The sequence below is a fragment of the Lactuca virosa genome, chromosome 5 (genome assembly GCF_052849685.1).
Source record: "Lactuca virosa cultivar CGN04683 chromosome 5, Lactuca_virosa_CGN04683_v6, whole genome shotgun sequence".
Lineage (NCBI taxonomy): Eukaryota > Viridiplantae > Streptophyta > Magnoliopsida > Asterales > Asteraceae > Lactuca > Lactuca virosa.
The window spans coordinates 48,464,153-48,490,837 of NC_136430.1; the positions used below are offsets into that span (position 1 = coordinate 48,464,153).

At 39.3% G+C, this 26,685-nt stretch overlaps 1 protein-coding gene across 1 annotated transcript; it reads left to right on the plus strand.

Moving 5' to 3' along the window:
* The first annotated feature begins 23,938 nt into the window (after positions 1-23,938).
* On the plus strand, positions 23,939-24,361 carry LOC145111236 (uncharacterized). The gene has a single exon (XM_079047533.1). The coding sequence runs from the start codon at positions 23,939-23,941 to the stop codon at positions 24,359-24,361; it is 423 nt and encodes a 140-aa protein (XP_078903659.1).
* Positions 24,362-26,685: the final 2,324 nt, after the last annotated feature.

Below are 26,685 nucleotides of genomic sequence, written 5' to 3' on the forward strand. Positions count from 1 at the left end.
TAAAGCCGATATCTATTAAGAATCTTGTAGTGGGCGTGACAAGGATTACGGATATATAAAGAATGCCGAAATCCGAGTTATAACGAAGATGTTATGATATGTCGAAGTTTCACGACAAACCGGCACGGGGCCGAATGTCGTAAAAAGTGAGTTTTTGATAAACTACTTTTTGGCCTTAGTGATCTAAACGAAACTCGTAGTGTTCGTTAAACCGAGAGTAGGTATAAAAAGAACGCCCAAATCTGACTTCGTATGAAGAAGTTATGATTTTTCGAAGTTTCAGCTTAGCAGTAGACAACTAAAAACTCGAATTTTAGATCGATTGATTTTTAGCTGACACGAACTAAACGAGAATCGAAGGTCTCGTCATTAGTAGCACAACGGTAAAAAGTCTGACGAAAACGGACATCGGATGAAGAAGTTATGATTTTTTAATGGATTTCCTGTCTCGGTCTGTTAAAAATAATAATATAAAAATTAGCCGACGAAGTCTAAACAAAAGTTGTAGAGAGTAATTTTACATACGCGCGCATATAAAGAACGTCAAAAACGGAGCTCGTATGCGAAAGTTATGGATTTTAGAAGTTTTGGCACGAAAACCGAGAAATTTCGCATAGGTGGCTTCGGACACGTCACGTTCGCTTAGAGCATGCCGCGTGTCCGAAATGCTGCTGACTCATCCGATCTCGTGAGTCATCCGAACTGGAGAGCAAATCCAAAGAGGTCCACTAGGAGTCCGACGCGTGTCTTCTATGATGTGTCCGAGTCTCGCAGGAGGTGCCACGTCCGAAGTCTCGGACTAGACCTCGGTCCAATCAGCGGCTGCCACCGAGACCTCGCACGTGCGATCCATGTGCTGCGCACCCTCGCCCTACTGCCGCGTGTCCTCGCATGTTGAACCCTCTCGGGTACTTTTGGAATTTTGCCATCTTTCACCCCTTTCTTCATATTTTCTTCATCTTAGCATCCCCCAAAGCCCCGGTGTCAATTATAACCCCGGAATACGCCACGAAGTGCCCATGAAGCCCGGAAAATTTATATTTTCGTTTCGAAGCCCGACCCTCGCAGAGCCCAGTTTCTGAATAAAACTCTCGGTTTTATTAGAAACGAACGTTTTAGGAAACGAATTGCTGCCCGATTTTCATCAAAACATGTGAGTGTATAGTCACTTTCATTTTACACATAGATATGAAGTATTTACCTTATAATACGTGCTATGTGTAAATATATTAATTGTTTATTTGAGGTGACTGTTGAGTTGATGTTTTATACAAGTTTTAAACTGTATAAGTATTGTTATCTACAAATATGTTGGGTAGAACATGGGTAGATAGTGATGTGTGATAAAATAAAAGTGATGAGAGGCCTCGTTGTGATTTGTGATTCGGTCATCTAGCGGAGTTTGGATGACGACCACAGACTTTCTAGACAGTCCAGTGGGAAACGCTAGCAGGCCCGCAACCTGTAGGTGTTAATAAACTTGGGTGTTTATTCGCTGTACTCCATCCCCCTCATGGTTGCCTTTAGGACATGTATGGCTGAGGAAACCCCTTAGCAGTAGTGTCCATCCCGATGATATTCTTTAGGCTAGGTCCCTTGTGAAAAGTGTTTAGAGACGTAAAGTGAGGATAACGGGAACGGGTAATCAGGGTTATTGTTGATTGATGAACTTAATAAGTTTAATATTATTGTGGGTTGAAAACCCTATATGCTCACCAGGCTCCCAAGCCTGACCCACTCAGCTTTTTATGTTACAGGTAGTGGACCCCGAGCATAGTCGGAGGATGACGTGAGATTTTTGGATTATAGGCTAGTAGTTTTAAATAACTGTAGTAAGGCTTATAATGTCTTGTTTATGCTTTTGATCTGTATCAGAACATGACATCCCGAAGTTTTGATATATATATATATATATATATATATATATATATATATATATATATATATATATATATATATATATGAAAAATATATACCTTTTTAATGAAGGGTTTTGATAAACTTTTATCATATGTTGTTTGGGGACCAATTCTGCAACATCTTTTGAAAAGATTTCTTTGATTTTATTTTAAAAAGCATAAACGAAATCGGTCTTTTCTGGCCGTGAAATTGGGGATGTCACAGTTGGTATCAGAGCATTAGTTTAAGCGAACTAAGAAATTGTAGGATTTCTAGACTTAAACTTAGACTGCTAAGTGATAATTGTGAGATGAGTGTCTACCATATTTTAGACACGAGCACTAGTTTATTTTAGGAAAGATGCCTAAAATGCCCTTATGTGCTAAATGTTATGTGTTTGCCATGTGTGCCATTATTTGTTCGGATCTATGGTCTGTTGCCGACCGGATCTGGAAACCTTATGTGTATAGGCTTCTAAGCGTATGGTTACGAGATTAGAACTAACATGTAAACGTTTCGGAGTGATAAGGGAATTGAAATGTCTAACAAGGATAAAGACCTAAATTCGCCTTATTCGGTATATAGATTGTAATGGCAAGAACTCTTAGTGGAGTTGCAAATGCAAACGTAAACAGGGATCAACAGCCTCAACCTCAAGTAGTTGAGCAAGTACCTGTTGTAGGAGCTGCACCTGAGCCAATGACAATGGCTGGGGTACAAGCAATGATACAGACGATGCTGGATTGCCAAATGGAGGAGACGAGGCGATTACTACAACAGAATAGGGAAGAAACTACGATGCCTGTTGAACAACCCGTACTGAATGAAGGGCAATCAATAGGAGGGAACTATAGTGGGACTCTTGGTCAAGCCAACCCACCGATAGTTAGGCAAAACAACCAGGATGGAGGAGCTGATGGACGCGGGTGCAAATATAAAGATTTCATGGCATCTAAACCACCATGTCTATCTGGAAGTCCAACACCAGTGGAAGTCATGAATTGGATCTCCAAAATGGAGACGATGTTTGAAAGTTGTGAGTGCAGCAACAAACAGAAGACCGCACTTGCAATTCCTCTGTTAAAGTCTGGTGTGTTGAGCTGGTGGAAGTTACTAGCTGATTCGATGCCCAAGGGAGAAGCTAGTAAGATGTCTTGGGATGACTTTGTGCTACAACTGAATCTGCAATACTGCTCTGAGCAGGATCTTCTGGAAATCAACAATGAGTTCCAGAATTTGAAAAAGGGAAAGTTGAGCGTTACTGAATACGCTACTAGTTTTACTGAAAAGATGAAGCTTGTTCCTTACCTAGTTCCAATTGAACTCTCTAAGGTCAACAAGTTTGCCCTCGGATTACTAGCGGACTTTGGTCCGATGGTTAAGCAAGCAACCACTTTGAAAGCCGCCATCTGGGCTGCTAAGAATGTGGAGGTTCAGATCAGGGAGAAAGGTCTGGAGAGGGCAGAAGTTGGTGAAAAGAGAAAATTTGAAGGAACTTCAGGTTCCAACAAGAAAAGCAAATTTTCTAAGTCTAAGAAGTTTGGAGGAGGAGGAGGTGAAGTGAAATGGTGTGAGAAGTACAAGAAAAAGCACTCTGGGAAATGTAGCGAGGGGGTGACTTGCTACAAATGTGGAAAGACTGAGCATTATGCCAACGTGTGTCCATCCGAGAAGAGGGTATGTTTTGAGTGCCATGAAGAAGGGCATGTTTTTAAAGACTGTCCAAAGAGGAAGGATGCAGCAAAGCCCAATCTACCACCAAAGCCGAAGGCGAGAGCCTTTCAGATGACCCTTGAAGCTGCCAAAGAAGAAGTCGATGTCGCTTCAGGTACCTTTCTCGTAAACGAATTTCCTGCCCAAATTTTGTTTGATTCTGGAGGCAATTACTCCTTTATATCGCATGAATTTGGTAGAAAACTAGCTTTGCAAGTAGATAGACTAGTTAATGCCTTATTAGTCGAGATTGCTAGTGGCAAGTTTGTACCTGTTAGCCATCGTATGCAAAATATCCTCATTGACTTGGATGGGAATAAGTTCCACGAGGAACTATTGCCTATCGAGTTAAATGGATTCGACATAGTTTTAGGAATGGATTGGCTTAGCGCCAATGACGCCGAAATATTGTGTAGGAAGAAAATAGTAAAAGTAAACCCGCCAGGGAGAGAGTCGTTTATGGTGTATGGAGACAAACGCAGAGTAAACTCTGGAATCATTTCCCTAATGAAAGCCAGAAAGTGTTTAGCCAAGGGATGTACATCATATCTAGCGTTCGTGATCGATGCTAAGAAGGAAAAGAAGGAGGTGCAGGATATTCCGGTGGTGTGTGATTATCCGGAAGTCTTTCCCGAAGATCTTCCCGGATTGCCCACTGATCGACAAGTGGAGTTTCGTATCGACTTGTTACCAGGAACGACGCCGATAGCCAAAGCACCGTATCGATTAGCGCCAACCGAAATGAAAGAACTTATGACACAACTTCAGGAGTTATTGGACAAAGGTTTCATTCGACCTAGTTCATCACCCTGGGGAGCCCCTGTGTTGTTTGTAAAGAAGAAAGACGGGAGCATGAGAATGTGCATCGATTACAGGGAGCTGAATAAAGGGACGATAAAGAACAAGTATCCATTGCCGAGGATCGATGACCTGTTCGACCAATTGCAAGGGTCGAGCTATTTCTCAAAGATCGATCTTAGGTCGGGATACCATCAACTAAAGGTGAGGGAGCAGGATATCAAGAAGACTGCATTCAGAACAAGATATGGACACTATGAATTTTTGGTTATGTCGTTCGGATTAACCAATGCCCCAGCAGCTTTCATGGATTTGATGAACAGGGTTTGTAAACCATACCTTGATAAATCCGTGATAGTATTCATAGACGATATCTTGATCTATTCAAAAAGCAAGCAGGAGCATGAGAAGCATCTGCGTGAAGTGCTGGAAGTTTTGAAAAAGGAGAAGCTGTATGCCAAGTTCTCCAAATGTGAATTTTGGATTCAAGAAGTCCAATTTTTAGGTCATGTGGTTAACCAAGAAGGAATAATGGTTGACCCAGCAAAGATCGAAGATGTGATGAAGTGGGCACAACCAAAAAGTCCTATGGAGATTCGAAGCTTTTTAGGATTAGCCGGATATTATCACCGATTTATCCAAGGCTTTTCTTCGATCGCTACTCCATTAACAGCTTTGACCCATAAATCAGCTAGTTATGCTTAGAATGAAAAGCATAAGGAAGCCTTTAAAAAGTTAAAGAAGAGACTGTGTGAAGAACCGATTCTTTCGTTACCTGAAGGAGTTGATGACTTCGCAGTCCATAGTGATGTCTCTGGAGTTGGGTTAGGATGTGTTCTGACCCAAAGGGATAAAGTGATAGCGTATGCCTCGAGGCAGTTGAAAGAGCATGAAAAGAACTACCCCACTCATGATCTGGAGTTGTCAGCGGTAGTATTCGCCTTAAAGATATGGAGGCATTATCTTTATGGTACTAAGTGTAAACTTTTCACTGATCATAAGAGTCTTCAATATCTCTTTAATCAGAAGGAATTGAACATGAGACAGCGACGTTAGCTGGAACTACTCAAGGACTACGACTGTGAGATACTTTACCACCCTGGTAAAGCAAATGTTGTTGTTGATGCTCTCAGTCGGAAGGTAAATCTTGAAAAGAGAAGGCCAAGAGCGTTGAGAATTGAAGTCGTCTCGAAAATTGTGGAAAGTATAAAGAAAGCTCAGGAGGAAGCTTTGGAGAAGAATGACCGAAAGGAGGAACGTTTGGGCTAAATGTTGGTGTTTGATACAAACGGTCATGGATTGAAGGTATTCAAAGATAGGATTTGGGTACCTAAGACGGGAGGAGTAAGAGGTCTTCTGATGGAAGAATCTCACAAAACCATGTACTCAATTCATCCCGACAGTACGAAAATGTATAGGGACCTAAAACCCTATTAGTAGTGGCCGACGATGAAGCTCGATGTTGCTAAGTATGTGGCCGAGTGTGTAACTTGTGCTAGGGTTAAGGCACAACATCAGAAACCGTATGGGAGTTTAGAACCTTTACCTGTACCCATGGGTAAATGGGAAGATATCACTATGGATTTTGTGACTAAACTGCCCAGAACAAGGAACGGTCACGACATGATTTGGGTGGTCGTTGATCGCTTCACTAAGAGTGCGGATTTCATAGCCGCTAACGAGAAATGGTCTATGGATAAACTTGCGAATTCTTATGTGAAGGAAATTATGAGGCTACACGGTGTTCTGTTAACGATTATATCCGATTGTGACAAACGTTTTACCTCAAGGTTTTGGAGCAGTCTACAAGAGGAATTGGGTACCAAGTTGTGTTTGAGTACAGCTTACCATCCGCAAACTGATGGTCAGAGCGAACGAACGATTCAAACATTGGAGGATATGCTGAGAGCATGTACCCTAGAATTCCAAGGTAACTGGGATGAACATTTACCTCTAGTAGAATTTTCCTATAATAATAGTTTCCACTCAAGCATCAAGATGGCACCTTATCACGCTTTGTATGGGGAAAAGTGTCGAACGCCATCATGCTGGCTGGAAGCTGGGGAAAAGCAGTTTATGGGACCTGAAATAGTCCATCAAACTGCTGAAAAGTTCAAAGTGATAAGGGAAAGGATGTTAGCTGCTCAAGATCAACAAAAGAGTTATGCTGACAAGAAAAGACAACCGATATCCTTCGAAGTTGGAGATTCGGTTTTACTTAAAGTCTCGCCGTGGAAGGGACTTATAAGATTTGGTAAGAGGGGAAAGTTGAGTCCAAGGTTTATTGGACCATTTAAAGTTCTTCAGAGGATCGGGAATCAAGCTTACAAGCTAGAATTACCGAAAGAACTGGAGGGTATTCATAACACATTTCAAGTGTGCTATTTAAGAAAGTTCATGGGAGATGTGCCTGACATAATTCCGATTTCTGAGTTAAGGTTGGATGAAAACAAGAGGTTGATCGAAGAACCTGAGGCAATCGTTGAGCGTAAGACTAAGAAGCTGAGACGCAAGATGGTCGATTTAGTGCTTGTGCGTTGGAAACATACGAATGGGCCAAATCTCACATGGGAAACGGAGAGTGACATGATGAGTCGCTACCCGCATTTGTTTGCTGATGTGTGATTCCGGGGACGGAATCATCCTAAGGGGGAGAGAATTGTAATGTCCGTGTTTCTAGGCTAGGCATTTATATTGTCATTATAGTCTAGGTTAACCTTTGTAACTCATTTTGAAGAAATGAAAAGGAATTATGTGAATATTATGTGAAAATTATGTGTTTTATGCTTTAAAAGTGACCTGTCGAAGTTTCACGACAAACCGGCACGGGGCCGGTTTGTCGTGAAAATTATGTGTTTTATGTAAAAAATTATGTGTTTTATGTGAAAATTACAAGCTAGAAGTTATGACCTGTCGAAATTTCACGACAAACCGGCACGGGGCCGAATATCGTAAAAAGTGAGTTTTCGATAAACTACTTTTTGGCCTTAGTGATCTAAACGAAACTCGTAGTGTTCGTTAAACCGAGAGTAGGTATAAAAAGAACGCCCAAATCTGACTTCGTATGAAGAAGTTACGATTTTTCGAAGTTTCAGCTTAGCAGTAGACAACTAAAAACTCGAATTTTAGATCGAGTGATTTTTAGCCGACGCGAAGTAAACGAGAATCAAAGGTCTCATCATTAGTAGCACAACGGTAAAAAGTCTGACGAAAACGGACGTCGGATGAAGAAGTTATGAGTTTTTAACGGATTTCCTGTCCCGGTCTGTTAAAAATAATAATATAAAAATTAAAGTAAAAATTAGCCGACGAAGTCTAAATGAAAGTTGTAGAGCGTAATTTTACCTACGCGTGCATATAAAGAACGTCAAAAACGGAGCTCGTATGCGAAAGTTATGGATTTTAGAAGTTTTGGCGCGAAAACCGAGAAATTTCGCATAGGTGGCTTCAGACACGTCACCTTCGCTTAGAGCATGCCACGTGTCCGAAATGCTGCTGAGTCATCCGATCTCGTGAGTCATCCGAACTGGAGAGCAAATCCAAAGAGGTCCACTAGGAGTCCGACGCGTGTCTTCTATGATGTGTCCGAGTCTCGCGGGAGGTGCCACGTCCGAAGTCTCGGACTAGACCTCGGTCCAATCAGCGGCTGCCACCGAGACCTCGCACGTGCGAGCCATGTGTTGCGCACCCTCGCCCTGCTGCCGCGTGTCCTCGCATGCTGAATCCTCTTCTCCTTAAGCCGACTTCGGACCCTATAAATAGAAGGGTCATGCGAACCCTCTCGGGTACTTTTGGAATTTTGCCATCTTTCACCCCTTTCTTCATATTTTCTTCATCTTAGCATCCCCCAAAGTCCCGGTATCGATTGTAAGCCCCAGAATATGCCACGAAGTGCCCGTGAAGCCCGGAAAATTTATCTTTTCGGTTTCGAAGCCCGACCCTCGCAGAGCCCGGTTTCTGAATAAAACTCTCGGTTTTATTAGAAAACGAACGTTTTAGGAAACGAATTGCTGCCCGATTTTCATCAAAACATGTGAGTTTATAGTCACTTTAATTTTACACATAGATATGAAGTATTTACCTTATAATACGTGCTATGTGTAAATATATTAATTGTTTATTTGAGGTGACTGTTGAGTTGATGTTTTATACAAGTTTTAAACTGTATAAGTATTTTTATCTACAAATATGTTGGGTAGAACATGGGTAGATAGTGATGTGTGATAAAATAAAAGTGATGAGAGGCCTCGTTGTGATTTGTGATTCAGTCATCTAGCGGAGTTTGGATGACGACCACGGACTTTCTAGACAGTCCAGTGGGAAACGCTAGCAGGCCCGCAACCTGTAGGTGTTAATAAACTTGGGTGTTTATTCGCTGTACTCCATCCCCCTCATGGTTGCCTTTAGGACATGTATGGCTGAGGAAACCCCTTAGCAGTAGTGTCCATCCCAATGATATTCTTTAGGCTAGGTCCCTTGTGAAAAGTGTTTAGGGACGTAAAGTGAGGATAACGGGAACGAGTAATCAGGGTTATTGTTGATTGATGAACTTAATAAGTTTAATATTATTGTGTGTTGAAAACCCTATATGCTCACCAGGTCCCAAGCCTGACCCACTCAGGTTTTTATGTTACAGGTAGTTGACCCCGAGCATAGTCGGAGAATGACGTGAGATTTTTGGATTATAGGCCAGTAGTTGTAAATAACTGTAGTAAGGCTTATAATGTCTTGTTTATGCTTTTGATCTGTATCGGAACATGACATCCCGAAGTTTTGATATATATATATATATATATATATATATATATATATATATATATATATATATATATATATATATATATAAATAAATGAAAAATATATACCTTTTTAATGAAGGGTTTTGATAAATTTTTATCATATGTTGTTTGGGGACCAATTCCGCAACATCTTTTGAAAAGATTTCTCTAATTTTATTTTAAAAGGCATAAACGAAATCGGTCTTTTCTGGCCGTGAAATTGGGGATGTCACACCTACTATCCGGCTGCTAGTGAATGCTCCGGCTCCCCCGCAGGCTTACATCACTTCCCCTACTATCTGGCTGCTAGTGAATGTTACAGTTGCCCCGTAGTCTTACTGTTGCATTAGATGTCTAAGCCCATAACTATTATTGGTATGTACTTGACCCGAGAGTAGCATGGTCCATTTGGGTTGCATATCATCAGGACAATTTGTTAGGATGGACTTTTGAGAGAAGGTTATTTATGGTTTATTAATATATTATAAGTTATAATATATTAATATGAAATCATATGTTTTAATTAGTATCGATCAAGAATTAATTTGGAATTAATTTAGTGATCAAAAGAGACTAATTAAATCTATGGGGACTAATTATGATAATTAGTTATATTTATATGTGTTGGGCTTATGATCCATGTTGGACCAAGTTTATGTATGGATACATAAAGAGTTGGGCCACATGAACCATGGATCATAAAACCCATGGGTATGGATTATGGGTTATACCCATGACCCTTGGAATCCTACATATAAATAGGTTACTCCATAGCCAAAATCACCACTTCTTTTCTTAGAGAAATATAGAGGTGTTTTGGTGCATGGAATTCTCTCTCAAGAGCCACCTTTGTCCTAGGTGTGTTGTGATTCCATTTGAGGCATTTCATACTATTGGTGCTAAGCTCTTAAGGCCAAATACATCAAGACTTCAAGCCACATAAAAGGTATGTTTCCCTAACTAGTATATTATATGGTTTATGTCAAATGCATGCTAGTTATAGGTTTAATGCCTTGGAAACCATTTGCATGTATAATTAGTGAAAACATAGATCCAAGGTATTTAGGGTTGTATGTGCACCATAGGATGTTGTATTATACTAAAATCCAACAGTGGTATCAGATACATGGGTTGTTTTCTATTATATTTGATGCAAATGTATTTTTTTTTTCAAGTTGAAGGAAAAAAAAAAGGAAAAAAAAACATGAAGTTTGTCAAATTTTATGATAATTACTTGATTTTATGAAAAACTAATTATTTATAAAATTTGAGTCACTTTACTACAAGAGTTGAATTAGGTCAATTTATTAAAAGATAGAATGATATGATTATTTTATTTGTTTTAAAAGTTTGATCTAAATGGTTTTAAGGAGTTACAAATTTTGTCATAAAATTTTGGAACTCAAAAGTTTTTTTTTAAAGTTATGATCTTAAGAGTTTTGAAACTTCCATAAGTTATGGATGTGAAATGTCTCATTTATTAACTCTTTAGGTTATGAATTCCAAGAGTCTTCAAAGGATAATTGTCAAAGTTTCAATATTTGTATTAGTTTATATGATTATCTAATTTCTTGAAAATTGTTAATGTGAATTATCTTTACTTATGAGTTTAATCTAGATCATAGAAAATTATTTGATTATTGTGTTAATTGGAATATTTGATCTTAATGGTTTTTATGAACTCCATAACTTGTCCTCAAGTTATGGAAAGTGAAGAGTTTTCTTTTTAAAGTGTCATTAAGTCTCATAGGTTATGAAAATAGAAGAGTCACTATTTTTAATGTCATCATTAAATGATTTAATGTCTTCCATAACTTGTCCTCAAGTTATGGAACTTGAATTTTTTTTTTCATTAAACCTTAATTAAGCTCATAAGTTATGAAAAATCCAAGAGTTTTGAAAGGTTTCAAAACTTGTCCTCAAGTTTTGGAATTTGTAAAGTTACCCCCCATGTATACTTTAATTCCAAACTAGACCTTAGAATTTAAAAAGTTTAAAATTCAACCCTTATACTTTTTAATATTATAAGTTAATAATATTTATATATATGTATAAGAGTAAAGTCATCTTACCATTAGTAGGTCTCATTCACGAAGCCGGTCTATAAGGGGGGGTATAAGGTTACTGCCTATAAAATGGCAGTTTAATGGGTGTCCACTCTCACCCACCGCTTCCTTGACCGGTGGAGGGTCGTTAGCCGAACGGGTAGGACAAGGACTATAATTCTCCCTTCATTAAAAGTATTAATGATAAATACTAAGTAACTAAACTCTTAATAATACCCAATCTTAGTTACTTGGGAAAATGTGAATTTGGTGCTAACCCATGAAATTACACTTTGCTTAAGTCAGTTAGTGGAGCGTGTGTGGTTAACTGGCACACTAGCTTGATTTAACAAGGTAGGCAAAGGGTAACTTAATGTTTATCATAGTAACGGTGGAGCGTGTGTGGTTAACCGGCACATCGATTGAGGGGTAAATATTAAGGGTACCAAGTATATTTGCATGGTTATTCACACCTTGTTTTGTGATCCTCGGCATCCCAGTCACAAAACCTGAAGGGCACACTCGAGATTGAAACATGCCTTTGAAAAGTTCAATGAATCTCAAAAGAATCTAGGAGTTTCAAAACCAATTAAAACCTAATAATACATTTCTTTTATCTTGGTGGAAATTGGTGAATCGTCATTCGCCTACCTTCAAATATTTTATAGCTTGGATTACGGCATCCCTCTTCCAAGTTATAAAATAGTTTGTTGGGTCCTAGCCTTAATATATCATATTGGGTGTTATATTAAGGACTTAAATCAACTTTACGCAAATTTATCCCATTGTTGATGTCTGGTTTAGACAACAATGATCTTCCCAAACCAAGCTTTCCTAATGAATATGACTTCCCGAGTTTGGCTCATGGAAGTCATACTTCTCTTCCTCCACCTCCTCCAATTATTCTCCCGAACCCACAAGTTCAAGGTCACTCAAGCCCTAATGGCAAGCAAGGTCTATGTGTGATCACATCTTAGAGATGAAGTCACATATTGACAAGCCGGGAGAGTTGGGTGTCAAAGTCTTGAGAAAGTTGGATGTTCAATCACTTTCTAAGTCACATAGTGAGTTCCTTTGGGACTACTATGAAACAGACTATGACATGAACCTTAATGATCATATCTATTTGCTTGGTGCTGCTGAATCAGCAATGATTTGGAATGATAGTAAAGCAAATTTGATTAGAAGATCAACTTCCCAAAAACTTTATGGACAGTGACAATGGTGACACTGGAAATCCAGAAAAAGCATTCTCTTCCCAATGGAAAGGGATTGGCCATAGTCAACCCGGTTGACCAAATGGTAAAGAGAAAGGCTAAGTCTGAGATAGTCCCATTACCAAAGGGTCCATATGTTTATTTTGCCAAAGGAAGGGGCGTTGATTGCAAAGCTGCTAAATTTACCTAAGGATGTTAAAGTCAATAAGTTTGGCTCTACATCATGTAGAGCCCATTATCTAACTCTGTTAAGTTCTATTCTGAGATCCTCATTACATGATGTGACTGGGTCACATGTTGATGTTTTAAGAATCAAAGAATAGAGAGAAATCTTAAAGGAAGTATATGCTGATTCTGATCGCGAAGGTGGATTTCGATCGCATCAGAATTTTGAGCAGTTGCTTAAGAAGTTATGATATATTTCTAAGGAATAGATAACAACAATTTTCCATGTGGATTGTAAGGATAAGTTTTTCCGCAAAGTTTTAAAATAAAAGAAAATTGTTTATTTTTATTTATTTGAAGTATCCTTACAATGGCATTTGTGGAAAATTGTTGCTTATATGATTCCACTGACAACAATATTGGAAAATGGATTTGATTCTTTGATTTGTGGTAGTGTCTAAATTTACCAAATCAGGAAAGTTCATCATCACCCAAGTTTCAATTGGACCGAAACTTGGAATCATGCAAGTTGAATAGTATAATGAATGAGAACTTTCAAACATTGGAAAATCAAGACTAATTACTTGTTCACATGGATGTGTGAGTCAAGTGAAGGACTAAAGGGATCGAGTACACATTCTTGTGCACTGGTCATGTCCACCACAAAGCTCGTTAAGACTATTTGATTTACTAAAGTTTAGTAAATATGGTTATACTTACAAGTTTAAGTATAATTCTGAAACATTGGAAAAGTCTCAATGTATGGCAGAACGAATGGGAAGAATCAAATTAGGCAGAAAGATAAAAGTTTCTCAAATCTGAAAAGATGGGAGAGTACTTTAGTATCATGTTTGTGATCATCTTAATGATTTAGAAATCATATCACAATTAGTCCTCTAAAGGTCATCTTAGTGCATTCTTATGACTAAGAAGAGGAGTCATGAATTGTTGAAATGGTTAGATCAGGAAGATGAGTCATACTTCGTTCCAAAACAATTCTTAGAGTCATACTCCAAGATTGTAACTTGAGTGACATATCTTAAAGAAAGGTTTAAAACACTTGTCAAATGTAAGAGTAAAAGTGTCCTACTCTTGTACATTTGAAATTGGTAAGTTGTGATGTTTTGGATAAAACAAAGACCAACTAAGGCCAATTGTGTGAAGTGTTTGTCTTGATAAAGAATCCGCACTATCTCTTGAATATTTGGCAAGATAGTCTTATATGTCAAGAGGATAGTGGGAGTCTTAAAGATCCTAAAAAGAATTTCAAGAACTAATCAAGAATAAAACCTGAGGTTCTTCACTAGCACACGACTTGAGGTTTATAACCTATCGTGTTGACATATTTTGTGCCCATTCCAGTTAAAGTTGGCTTTGCATAGGAGTTCTGAAAGTTCTCAATTGGTTGCATAACAACTTGGAAGCAATGGCAGGCCATGTACTGCCAGGTGGCAAGAAGTTAAGATTGCATAAGTTTAGTCCATATGAGTTTGGATTTGTCATTATCCTTGTCTTGTGACTATGGTTTTGACGATTCACATGGATAAGAACACATACACCATAAAATCTAAGGGTCATAAGTTTTCTCTCCGATTCATGAAAACGATGGTGAGGAAACACTTCCACCAAGTAGATTTGAAGCAGATGGCAAAAGGTCGAAACAATTGAGACTATGATTACGGCATCCCTTTTCATAGTTCTAAAATTGTTTAGACACACATGCATCCTATCTAAGGAAAGGTGTATGATTTTGATAAAGTTTTATCAAAGCATCTCGTATCAGAAATCTAAACTTTGGTAAGAAAGTCAATAAAGTATTGATTTCTAGAAGTCCAGCTGATTTCTGAGTACATGTCAAAGCTAGTGGGAGCATAAGTGTTATGCTAATAATCATCATGTTAGTGGGAGCATGATAATTATTGTTAGTGTTGCAAGTTAGCAATGTTAATTATAGAAAACAAAAGTTTCAATTCGTGAGGCTGCAGGGATTGAAAAAGTTGTTTTGCTATAATTAAGGGAGAGGATATACTTCATTTCAGTTCTAAAGGATTAGATTGAGACCTTAATCATCTTTAGTCAAGAATATATATATGAATTTCATGTTGGATTGGTTCAACTTAAGGAAATTCTATATATTGCGTTCTCAAAATTCGATTATGATTACGGCATCCCTCTTCATATTCAAATTTTGAAAACATGGCAAATAAAAATATTGTAGCAAAAGACTGGTCTAGAATCATGTCTTTATGTGAGACATCATGAATCGTGTACCATTTGCTTTGGGTACAGGATCGATTGCATGTGCTATAATATTTGTCATTTCTAAATTTTTCCAAATGCCCAGAGGCATTAAGAACGGAAAAGGTCTAGAATTGGATATGACTAAAATGATTAAGCAATTGTCGAGGACAATCTGAGGTTTACCAAAGATTGGTTGCTCAGGGACAGTTGGAAGTATAGTGCTAATTTTGGAAGGACCATATTGACATATTCTGAAAAGAGGCATCTCTTATTCAAAAGTGATAGTCAAAATGAGAATATGGAGTTGATCTCCATTGGAATACCTTATAATGACTGTTGACAAGTCTTTGTGACTTTGTACATATTCATTACAGGAGGGTCAGTGCATATAAGTTTAAAATCTAAACAGATTTCAATAAATGATAGGAATTTGAAATTCTCACATTTTTCGATAAGGATTTGGGAGTGTGAAATTAGAATCATTGAAATTATGTTCAATTGGTTTATTTCACAAAGTAAGGATCATAGACAAACATAGAGTGCATACTTGGTGTATGGCAAAGCTATTGTTTAGAAAGACATAGTGTACATGCTTGGAGCATGGGACTACTAGTGTTTTTAATTCAGGTATAAAGTTGATAAAACCGAAACAATGAAATAATGAGTAATCAGTATGGTGATAAATAAAAGTGGTCTATTTATATTCATAGGGTTTGATACCATATTTGATTCATTTTATTCTTGTGTTTCATTTTGCATGTTTTGACTTCCAGAATAAACTAGGTCATTCTTCCGGAATGACTAAGTTATTCAAACTATCCACAGTCGGTCATATGTTGGAAGTAGATATGAATCAAGACTGTCATGGGCTAGCTTGTAGAGGTCTAAGATGTTGGACAAAGCGGTGCTACAACACTCATGAGTGCTCATAAGTTCTGAGTATTGGATTTAGCCCACGCTCATTTGAATCACTTCATGGATTTTATCACGAGTGAATCATGAGCCGATAATATCTTATATTCTTCAAACCTAGAGATATGAGTTGTTACTATGAGTTGGTTATACATTGATTGCACGAAAACGCATTGGTAACTCGATGTTATAAAACGTGTCTTTGTGTATGATTCAACAAGTAGTAGAACAAGGCATATGAGTCGAAGTTTATCTATTCCTTTTACCCTTATAGGGATAAAAGCGATATATGTGGGCCCCTCGATGATTCAGTGATGACACCCTAAGTGCTTGGCCAAGCCTGGACTGATTTGATTTGTTTAATTAGTCGGTCGTCATAAATCGGAAATCGGGAAACAACAAATGGACAGAGAGAATGATTATAATCCATGTCTCAATCCATATGATATCTAGAATGGAGGAATATATGATCCCTTATCTAATGGATGCGTCATTGATTTGTTCAGAGTTCGACAGCGGCTTTAAGAGATACGATTGCTAGTCGGGTTATGAAGTCGTACTTGCAATAATAGTTTTAGACTTATCCAAGTGGGAGACTGTTGGATTAGATGTCTAAGCCCATAACTATTATTGGTATGTACTTGACCCGAGAGTAACATGGTCCATTTGGGTTGCATATCATCAGGACAATTTGTTAGGATGGACTTTTGAGAGAAGGTTATTTATGGTTTATTAATATATTATAAGTTATAATATATTAATATGAAATCATATGTTTTAATTAGTATCGATCAAGAATTAATTTGGAATTAATTTAGTGATGAAAAGAGACTAATTAAATCTATGGGGACTAATTATGATAATTAGTTATATTTATATGTGTTGGGCTTATGATCCATGTTGGACCAAGTTTATGTATGGATACATAAAGAGTTGGGCCACATGAACCATGGATCATAAAACCCATGGGTATGGATTATGGGTTATACCCATGACCCTTGGAATCCTACATATAAATAGGTTACTCCATAGCCAAAATCACCACTTCTTTTTTTTAGAGAAATATGGAGGTGTTTTGGTGCATGGAATTCTCTCTCAAGATCCACCTTTGTCCTAGGTGTGTTGTGATTCCATTTGAGGCATGTCATACTATTGGTGCTAAGCTCTTAAGGCCAAATACATCAAGACTTCAAGCCACATAAAAGGTATGTTTCCCTAACTAGTATATTATATGGTTTATGTCAAATGCAAGCTAGTTATAGGTTTAATGCCTTGGAAACCATTTGCATGTATAATTAGTGAAAACATAGATCCAAGGTATTTAGGGTTGTATGTGCACCATAGGATGTTGTATTATACCAAAATCCAACACTTACACCACTTTCACCCCAACTGACTACTAGTGAATGCTACGACTCCCCTGTAGTCTTACAACACTTTCACCCAAACTGACTAATAGTGAATGCTACGGCTCCCCCGTAGTCTTACTACACTTTCACCCTAAATGACTAATAGTGAATGCTACGGCTCCCCCGTAGTCTTACAACACTTTCACCGTAACTGACCATTAGTGAATGCTACGGCTCCCCCGTAGTCTTACAATGCTTTCGCCCTAGCACAACCGCAGCCCAATGCCTTACCCCTAATTTATCAATTCGAAACGCACATAGAGTCGAGCATACACTCGACCGAACACCCATATTGAACTCAATTCATGACTGGAACCCCAACCTAATTTCCCCTAAATTCTGATATCAAGCACCAAGAAGACGCGATTCACATGCTGGGGAGTTTTACCGAACTCCCAACTCACGCAACCCGCAAACCAAACAGCCACTTGGGCCGCTCTTTTCCCTCAATGGGGGTGAGAAACTCATCCCGGTCTCATACCTGCTCCTATCCTGAATACCTGCGCGATTCTCCCCCACTTAGATTCAACTATGTCTTCGCAATACATGATATTGAAGGATTCCCAATCCTTCTTACTCTTTAATAACCAAAATGATGACAACCTGTGCTTACCAATGCTAGTGTTCTATTACTGGCCCAAACCCCAAAGACCACACAACTCCTAAAGACCAGACGAACACTCCCCGAATCCTAGCGAAACTAATAATCTCAGATGCCTTGAAATGATGCCATACTTATATCTTGAAGTCCAAATAACCGATACCCAGACCAAAGCCTCTGCAGTAGACCACTTCCCCTAACGCTTCTAAAAGGCGACCCAAGCACAATGGCTGAGTCACCAATCCCGACCTTAGACCTTCCGCATCACGTCCATGAACCGATCTCGACTATAGACCCGGATAACATTGAACACTCCAAACCAGCAACGAGGGAATCGACCTTTCACTAACCACTCCGTATCTCACGGTATGCAAATGGCATATGACAATGCTTGAAGGTATAACCCAAACACAAGTAGGGAAACAAACCCAGAGGTACAGTTACCTGAACCCTTGGAATGAAAACTCCATCGTGTAGTTTCCCGCAAGTGCTGCACTGACTCCGGACCTATTGGCCTCTCAAAAGATGATCCGAACTCTTGGGTCTCTTCCCGAGAACCTCCACTAAATTCAGATGACCTGAACCTCTCTTATCGAGGTACTCCAAATCAATCTTCTACCCTCGGCTCTAGGACCCATATCATTCAGGGTCTCGCACCCTGACCCATTCACCAGTTCAATCGTCAACGGCTGAACTGCAATAGTTGGAGCAACCTCTGCTCTAAACCGGGCTACTAACTACCCCAAAGACATAGTCTCCAATCCCAAAAGTGCAATCGATCTCACAATCAATCCTTGCCTCCTAATACAAGAAATCCAAGGTGAAGTTAAAACCCTGGCAGTCCTTCTACTAACTGGCTCACCACCGGAGCCAGGGCCAAACCATGGTCCTTCCTCATGTGTGTTTATCCTCATCCGGAAAAGCAGCTCTCCCCACTATCAGAGCATACCCAAAAATTCTCATTCCCATAAGCTTCTTAGATTCTCCAAGACTCTCACTGATTCGAGTATGGATCCTGTGCTTTCAGTAGTACGGGCCCAATACTACCTTCCACACCTATCCATACTTTCCTCAGCAATCCTCCCGAATCCTCTAAGGCACCTACTCCCCTGATGCACCAGATATCCGCTAAACAACAGCACGATACCCACCTAAGCAACTCCTAAGCTCCCCCTAGGTTCCCAACCTCATCGAACCGCCCCACTAACTCACTGGAACATATCCTAGGCTTTCCTAGGTTCCCAACCTCGCTCTGACATCAGCTGCTGAAGAACTCCTCATGATGCCAGCCATCCACCTCCTGAATATCGTGATATTCACTTAGTAGCTGACTCCCATCATTCAAGAGTTCCACAAAGCACAAAGCAAGTAGCATTCGTGCAGTAGCACTCCGATCCAAAGAACTATCATAGGACCTTCAGTTTGCACACCAGAACCCATGGTATCCACATCTACTCTCACTACCGGCTGCCTTATGCATGCAAATTATACACAGAACATGATCTAATAGATTGTTGAATAATAGACTCTACCCTAGGACCACAACCATACAAGGAACATGAAATAAGGCCAAATCAGTTATTCTAAGGCTATAAGATCCTAACCATATACAATTTTCAAAGGATACACTTAGCAGTTACCAATACCAATAATCATTCTCATTCTAGCATGGCATCTAGTATCTCCAAGGCTCCAAGCATCACATATCAGGCCAATCTTTCGCTGACTACGCAGCACTATCATGCAAGTCTACCAACTCATACAACATATAAAGGCATCTCTCCTAACCCTAGCTAGCATGCGATTCACAGATCCATAAATCAAGTCATAACAGATAGCATATGTGGGTATTCTGGAGAAAACTTACTTGACCTCGTCTGATTGAATGCACCACACCCTTTCTTATCTTAGAAAACTCTTTCCTTGAAAACATTTTTTCTTTTGAAACTTTACAGATCCTCATTTTGAGTTCAGACACACCCGAAAGTATGTTCGAATCCCTCAAACCAAGGCTCTGATACCAACTTCTAACAACCCAAAAATCAAGGGTACAAATTTCAGTTTTGAATACAGTCAAAACATATATATCTTTTAAATCCAAGCTTTCCAAAAACATTGCTAAATAAAAACATTTATCAAGAGTTCATCCCAAAATTAAATATTGCGAAAACACAGGTGTATGCGCTGCGATCAAGCTGGGACCTTCCTTTCAACAGACGATACCTGAAACCATAAACAAAGCTATAAGCACCAAGTTTAGTGAGTTCCCCAGAGCATACGCCATACAATCCACATAACCACATAATCCATATTAGCTATAATAGCTACATAAACCATATCAATCACATAAGCCATGCATATAAACGTATAAGGATGTCGTGGGCTCCCCCCAGGGTCTTACTCCAGGATGCCATGGGCTCCCCACATGGTCTTACACCTAAGTGCCATGGGCTCCCCCCATGATCTTTAATAGGAAAGCCATGGGCTCCCCACATGGTCTTACATCTAAGTGTCATGGGCTCCCCCATGGTCTTTAATAGGAAAGCCATGGGCTCCCCACATGGTCTTACATCCAAGTGTCATGGGCTCCCCCATGGTCTTTAATAGGAAAGCCATGGGCTCTCCATATGGTCTGACATCCAAGTGTCATGGTCTCCCCCACGGTCTTTCATACAAGTATACTACATATACAACAAGCATACCTCCTAGCATATAACCAACTAACATGCCACATAATACTACATCAACTAGTGTACTACATATCATAAAATGGGCCAGCCTTGGTACCTTCCACCCATTGCTATGGTGAAGAGACTCACCTTGAATGAAGAAGATTCCCGAATGACATCCTTAGCTACTACCCCGCCGACTTCCCTAACTTCCTATACCAATCAATATACCCAATTAGCAATTGGGTTCCATACTCTAATCCTTAATCCATACATGGGGTAAAATAACCATTGTACCCCTGGCCCAGTATGATCCAAAACAGAGGCCCAAGGCCAAAACAAAATCCCAACACTATAATGTCCATAACTTCATCAATGGACCTAATCCGAGAAGGCCCAATACCAAAAGGCCTAAAATACTGAATGGTCAACCCTAGTCAACTCCTGGTCAAAGTAAAAAGTCAACAGTTAAGGTCAACAGTCCATGTTGACCCAACTCGTCGAGTACATCTAGCAACTCGTTGAGTTCCTAAGTGTTCAGAAACTGGGAAAACCCTAGCCAACTCGCCGAGTTATCTCATCGACTTGCCGAGTTTGCTCAGTATTCAGAAAGCGGGAAAACCCGACCCAACTCGTAGAGTTTCCAGGTCAACTTGTCGAGTTTCCCCTGTCTCAACACATTCAACCCCTTTCCAGTCGAATCTAAAGCCCCATACTACAGATCCATCCCCCTAGGGTTAAGATACAACGTAAAGTTGGTAACTTTACATTCATGCAAAACATCAAAGGGCTAAAAACACTTAATAGAAGCTTGTCAAGGGACTTGGAGCATGAAAGGGGGACAAGAACTGATAAAGTTGGCAACTTTAAGTCTCCAAAGGCCCTGAGATGTCCAGATCTGAAGCCATATCTTCATAACATGCTCAAATCCAATAATGGTCCCAAACTATGCTAATAATGAACATAAACTTTCATAAAAGAATATCTAAGAAATGGAAGGTCAAGGTTTCGACTTTATATCTTGAAATGGTTGCCATAGCAGAGTAAACACCAATTCTACAACCTCTCCCTTCAGCTATGCACCAACCACTTCAAGCTTCTTCACATAAACACCTAAAAGGCGCTCCTTAAGCCCTGACACACTCGAAATGGGAGATGAGAAAAGATATAGGGTTTCTCTGGACAAAGGGGTGATAAGGGAGGCTACAAGTGAGGCTTAAGGCCTTTAAATAGGGTACAAACCCTGAAAATTAGGGTTTTCCTTTCCAGTGTCTACTCGTCGAGTTGGGTCCTTCCAACTCTTCGAGTAGACCCTTCACTCAGCATCCAAAATGATCTCTACTCGACGAGTTGGAACTCCCCAAATCGTCGAGTTCAGCCCAAAAGTCTAAAAAGGCTGAAAACTAAATAACACATAAACCAAGCGTTACATAAAGAAATCTAAATATCACCTCAAGGATCTTGAAGAAGCCTTCAACATACTAGACGAATACAACATGAAGTTGAATCCTTCTAAATGCCATTTTGGAATAAGATTAGGAAAGTTCCATGGATATATGGTGACTAAAAGAGGAATAGAAGCAGGTCCAAAGTACATAAAGGCCATCATTGATCTAAGATCCCCATCCTCAAAAAAAGATATTCATAGACTAACAGGAAGAGTGACAGCCCTAAACAGGTTCATCTTGAGATCCTCAGAGAGGTGTAAACCTTTCTATGACATCTTGAAGAAGAAAAAAAGGTTTGAATGGACTAAAGAGCATGAAGATGCTTTTCAGGAACTTAAAAATTATTTAAGTTCAGAACCCTTGTTGTTGAACCACTAGATGGGGAACCGTTCCTTCTATACCTTTCAATATCATCTAATGTTGTAAGTGTAGTTTTAGCCAAGGATCTGAACATGGACCAAGATCCCTACGACTATGTAACTAAAAGTCTCTTGGATCCCAAGACCAGGTACTCCCACCTTGAAAAACTAATAATCTCATTAGTAACCGCTTCCACAAAACTAAGACACTACTTTGAAACACATTCTATACATGTAAGAACTAATTTACGCATTAAGAATGTTATGCGAAAACCAGAGATGTCAGGTAGGATGGAAAAATGGTTTGTGAAGCTAAGTACATATGACATCAAATATGAACCGATATCAGAAATAAAATCACAGGCACTAGCAGACTTTGTGGCTGATTTCAGTGATGATCCACAGCCTGAAGCAAAATTGGAAAGCAAGGAACTCCAAAAAGAAGAAAGCATGGGAAGATGGACACTCTTCACAGATGGAGCTTCCAACTTTAGAGGAACATGCCTATGGATCATATTAAAACTGCCACAGGGGACATCATACCCCATGCAGTCAGCTGTGAATTCGATACAACCAACAATAAGGCTGAATACGAAGCACTGATCATGGTATTAAAGTTGGCCAAGGATATTCAAATCAAGGATCTTTAGGTATTCGTTGATTCCTTATTATTAACTAATCATTTTAATGGATCTTACGCAGTAAAAGGCGAATGACTAGCACTATACTTCCTGATCCATAGAAGATTAGCCTCTGAATTCGAAGCTTTTAGCCTAAGTCAAGTTCCCAGAGAAGAAAATGTCGAGGTAGACACATTGGCTAACCTCGGATCTTCCCTCAGGATACCATCAGAAATTAGGACCCCGATAACTTACATACTGATCCCAGCGATAGAAGATCCATCTAACAACCCAGAAAATCCCAATGACCATGATCAAACAACCAACGTAGCAACAATCAAAGATCCTGATACCCAGTCACTTCGTCAAGATCCTAATCTTCAGGATCTCGACATCCAGGATCCTCCGAAAAGCTCAAATCCTTCATCCAGCCCATTGTGGAATATATCCATAATGGAACGATTCCAAGAGAAGAGAAAAGTGATAGAGCATTCCGAATAAGTGCCTCGCTCTTCGTGATGATCCAAGGGAAGCTATACAAGAAATCAATGGCTGGTCCATACTTGAGATGCTAGGAAACTCATGAAGCTACCAAAGTACTAAAGGAAATACAAGAAGTATATTGTGATAATCATGTTGGAGGCTGATCCTTATGCTCCAAAGTGTTAAGGACGGGGTACTACTGACCAACGATGAAGAAAGATGCCTTATTATACGCACAAAGATGTGATGCTTGTTAAAGGCATAGTAACATCCTTCATCAACCTGCTGAATCATTACATCCTATCATTTCCCCTTGTCCATTCATGAAATGGGGAATGGATATGGTTGGCAAGTTACCAAAGGCTCATGGTGGAAAGTTCTTCAAGTTAGTAATGATAGACTATTTCTCGAAATGGATGGATGTTGAAGCCTTTGTTTAAATATGAGACAAGGAAGTAGTCTCATTTATCAAACGTAATATCCCGACCAGGTTTGGGATCCTTGCTGAGATCATATGTGACAATGGATCCCAATTCATAAGCAAAAGGAGTAGGGAATTTTGCATAAGTTGGGGAATTAAAATGATAATGCTTACTCCTGTTCATCCCCAAGCTAAGGTTCAGGTTGAATCCAATAACAAAATCATAGTCAACTATTTGAAGAAAAAGTTAGACCAGAAGAAAAGAAGATGTGCAGAAGAACTCCCTTTCTTCCTATGGGAAGATAGAACCACTTCAAAAATAACCACTATCCAAACTCCATACGCCCTAGTGTTTGGAACAGAAATCGTGATCCCAACTGAAGTGGTGATCCCAACGACAAGATTCCAACTACGGGATCAAGAGGACAATGATAGGATCCTAGCTCGGGATCTTGACACTATCGATGAACTCAGGGATCTTGCTAGTATCTGTATTGCTTCTCATCAACAAAGGATCACTAAAGCATACAATAAGAACATTAAAGTAAGAATATTTCAAATAGGCGACTTGGTCCTTAAGTAGACATTCCAAAATACCAACGATCCCAATGCAGGTAAACTGGAACCTAATTGGAATGACGATATCTCATCGATTCTTAAGCAGGAAAGGGGGCATATTGGTTTGCTACCCTTGAAGGAAACGTCTTGCCAAGATCCTAGAATGCTATATAACTAAATGCATACTTCATATAAGTTGTAGTAATCACTTTCCAAAAAATTCAAGGTACACACTCTCTGCTCGTTACTTTTATCTAATTCTTTCATTTAATTTTTCAAAGACCATTACTGAATTAAGCATCGGAGGACCATTAGCCAAGCTAACACCCAGCCCAAGCTAATTTTTGCAATGTACAGGAATCTAAGGATCCTAATAACCATGAATAGAGACTGATCATCTCTCCTACGAATAAGGGTACTTAATCCCCTCTAAGGCTTAAGAGAGTTAATGACCTCTTTCACACAAGTTAAGGTTTCTACACCTCGCTTGAACGCACAATATCCAACTATGGGATGTAGATAAGGGGATCATTTCACACTTTAGTGACTTGGAAACCCTCTTATTTCTGAACATATGTTAAGATCCTAATGTTTGAATGTAAGGTTGATAACATTAAGATGTTATCCTTAGTTGGAATCATCCCTAGTAAAATTCCAATGTTTATAACATTATCATGTTATTCTAATATCGAGACTTTCCCCAGTTGTTATGGGATTTTCCCCAGTCATTGTATAAAGTGGGATTTTCCCCAGTTATTATCCAAAGTGGGATTTTTCCCAGCTGTTGTCTAAAGAGGGGTATTCCCCAGTACGGATCTTCCCTAGTCATTTCCTAAATAATATCTTAACCAGTTGGAAAGCAATGTAAGGATCTTCGAAGATCTCCTAATAGGGATCCTTCTCTACGCAGACTCAAAAGATCATATGGAACTAAATGGATCATAACTCAAGACTTATCCTAAAGCAAAATGGTTATAAGACCTAAGGATCATCAGGTTCTATCTATCCTTATTCCTTAACAACTATTTCCCTATATTATAACTAAACTTTTATTTTTATAAGGATCGTAACTGCTCTGAAATCTTTAGTAGACAACTAACTATTACGAATCATTGGGATCCCAAGATTTCATGTGAAGCCTGAACTTCTTCGGATCCTAACCATCCGAAGATCCTCACAAATCCTACTGCTACAATCATATCAACCACACGAACAAATCGATAGATACAGAGCAACCATAGCTTAAAATTAGAAAGGGTTGCCCATCAACCCAACAAAAAAACAACAAAAAATTATAGAGAAAATGTTAAATTGTTCTTTGAAATATTAAACTAGGCTTAGTCAATTCCAAATGGGGTATTCTCTCTATTTTTATTCTTCTCTTCCTCTTCCTTCTTTCTCTTCTCTTCTTCTCCTTCTTCTCTCCTTTCCCCTGCATGATCCTGACAAGCGTTGTCAGGCTTACCAGTCAGTTTGGACAGAGCCTGACGCCACCTAGCTACGTCCCAGGATCCAACGTTTTCGACGTCCTCTGCCAATTTGATTTTTTCATCCCTACCACCTTGGAGACACTATTCCTAGCCTCAGTTATTACCTCTTTGATTTCCGCCACATGATCCTCTTCTCTTTCTGCTTTCTCCTTGACTAGTCTCTCCACCCTTTGCAAGAGGTCCTTGTTGGTTGCTTCTCGTTCCCTCAAAGCCTATTCTATCGGTTCGAGCTTGGCTTTGAGATCCTTGGAGGAATGGGAGATGTGATCAGCCACCTTTAAGAAACAACGATGAGAAAACAAAAGGCAAATATAAGAAACTACAAGTGTACTTACAGATTGCAAGAAGGAGAGCATCTTCTTCAACGCCTCGTCCACCCCGCGATTCTCCAAGTGGAAAACTTCAACATATTTTCCTTTTCGGGATCCTGGAATTTTAACAGACAAATCTATGGGAGCTTTCTTGGAAAGAAGAGAAGACGATACTTTCTTAACCGCTAATTGGTCACTGGACATGGTAAAATCAAGGTCGGCAAGGGTAAAATGTGCACCATAACGAGTAGATTTAAATCCTAAGCATAACAAAAAAAATTCAGTTTAGGATCCTTCATAAGAAATGACATAAATTTAAGGATCCTCATCGGTAAACATGGGGATAATTAAAGTTGAACTTTCTTGGTGGCTAGGAAGATCAAGATTGAATGTTCTATCAATCTCGGGCAGGACGAGGAAATTCTCGATCCTATCTTCAGTGTCTTCAGCAGGAGGAACAAGCTCTTTAAACTTGAAAGATGCAAAAAATCAAACAACATAAGAAGTGTGAATGCCAGGATCCTTAGCATAAAAATATGAAACCTTAC

Coding starts and splice junctions, on each gene's coding strand:
- LOC145111236 (XM_079047533.1), top strand. CDS start 23,939: ATGATAATGCTTACTCCTGTTCATCCCCAAGCTAAGGTTCAGGTTGAA.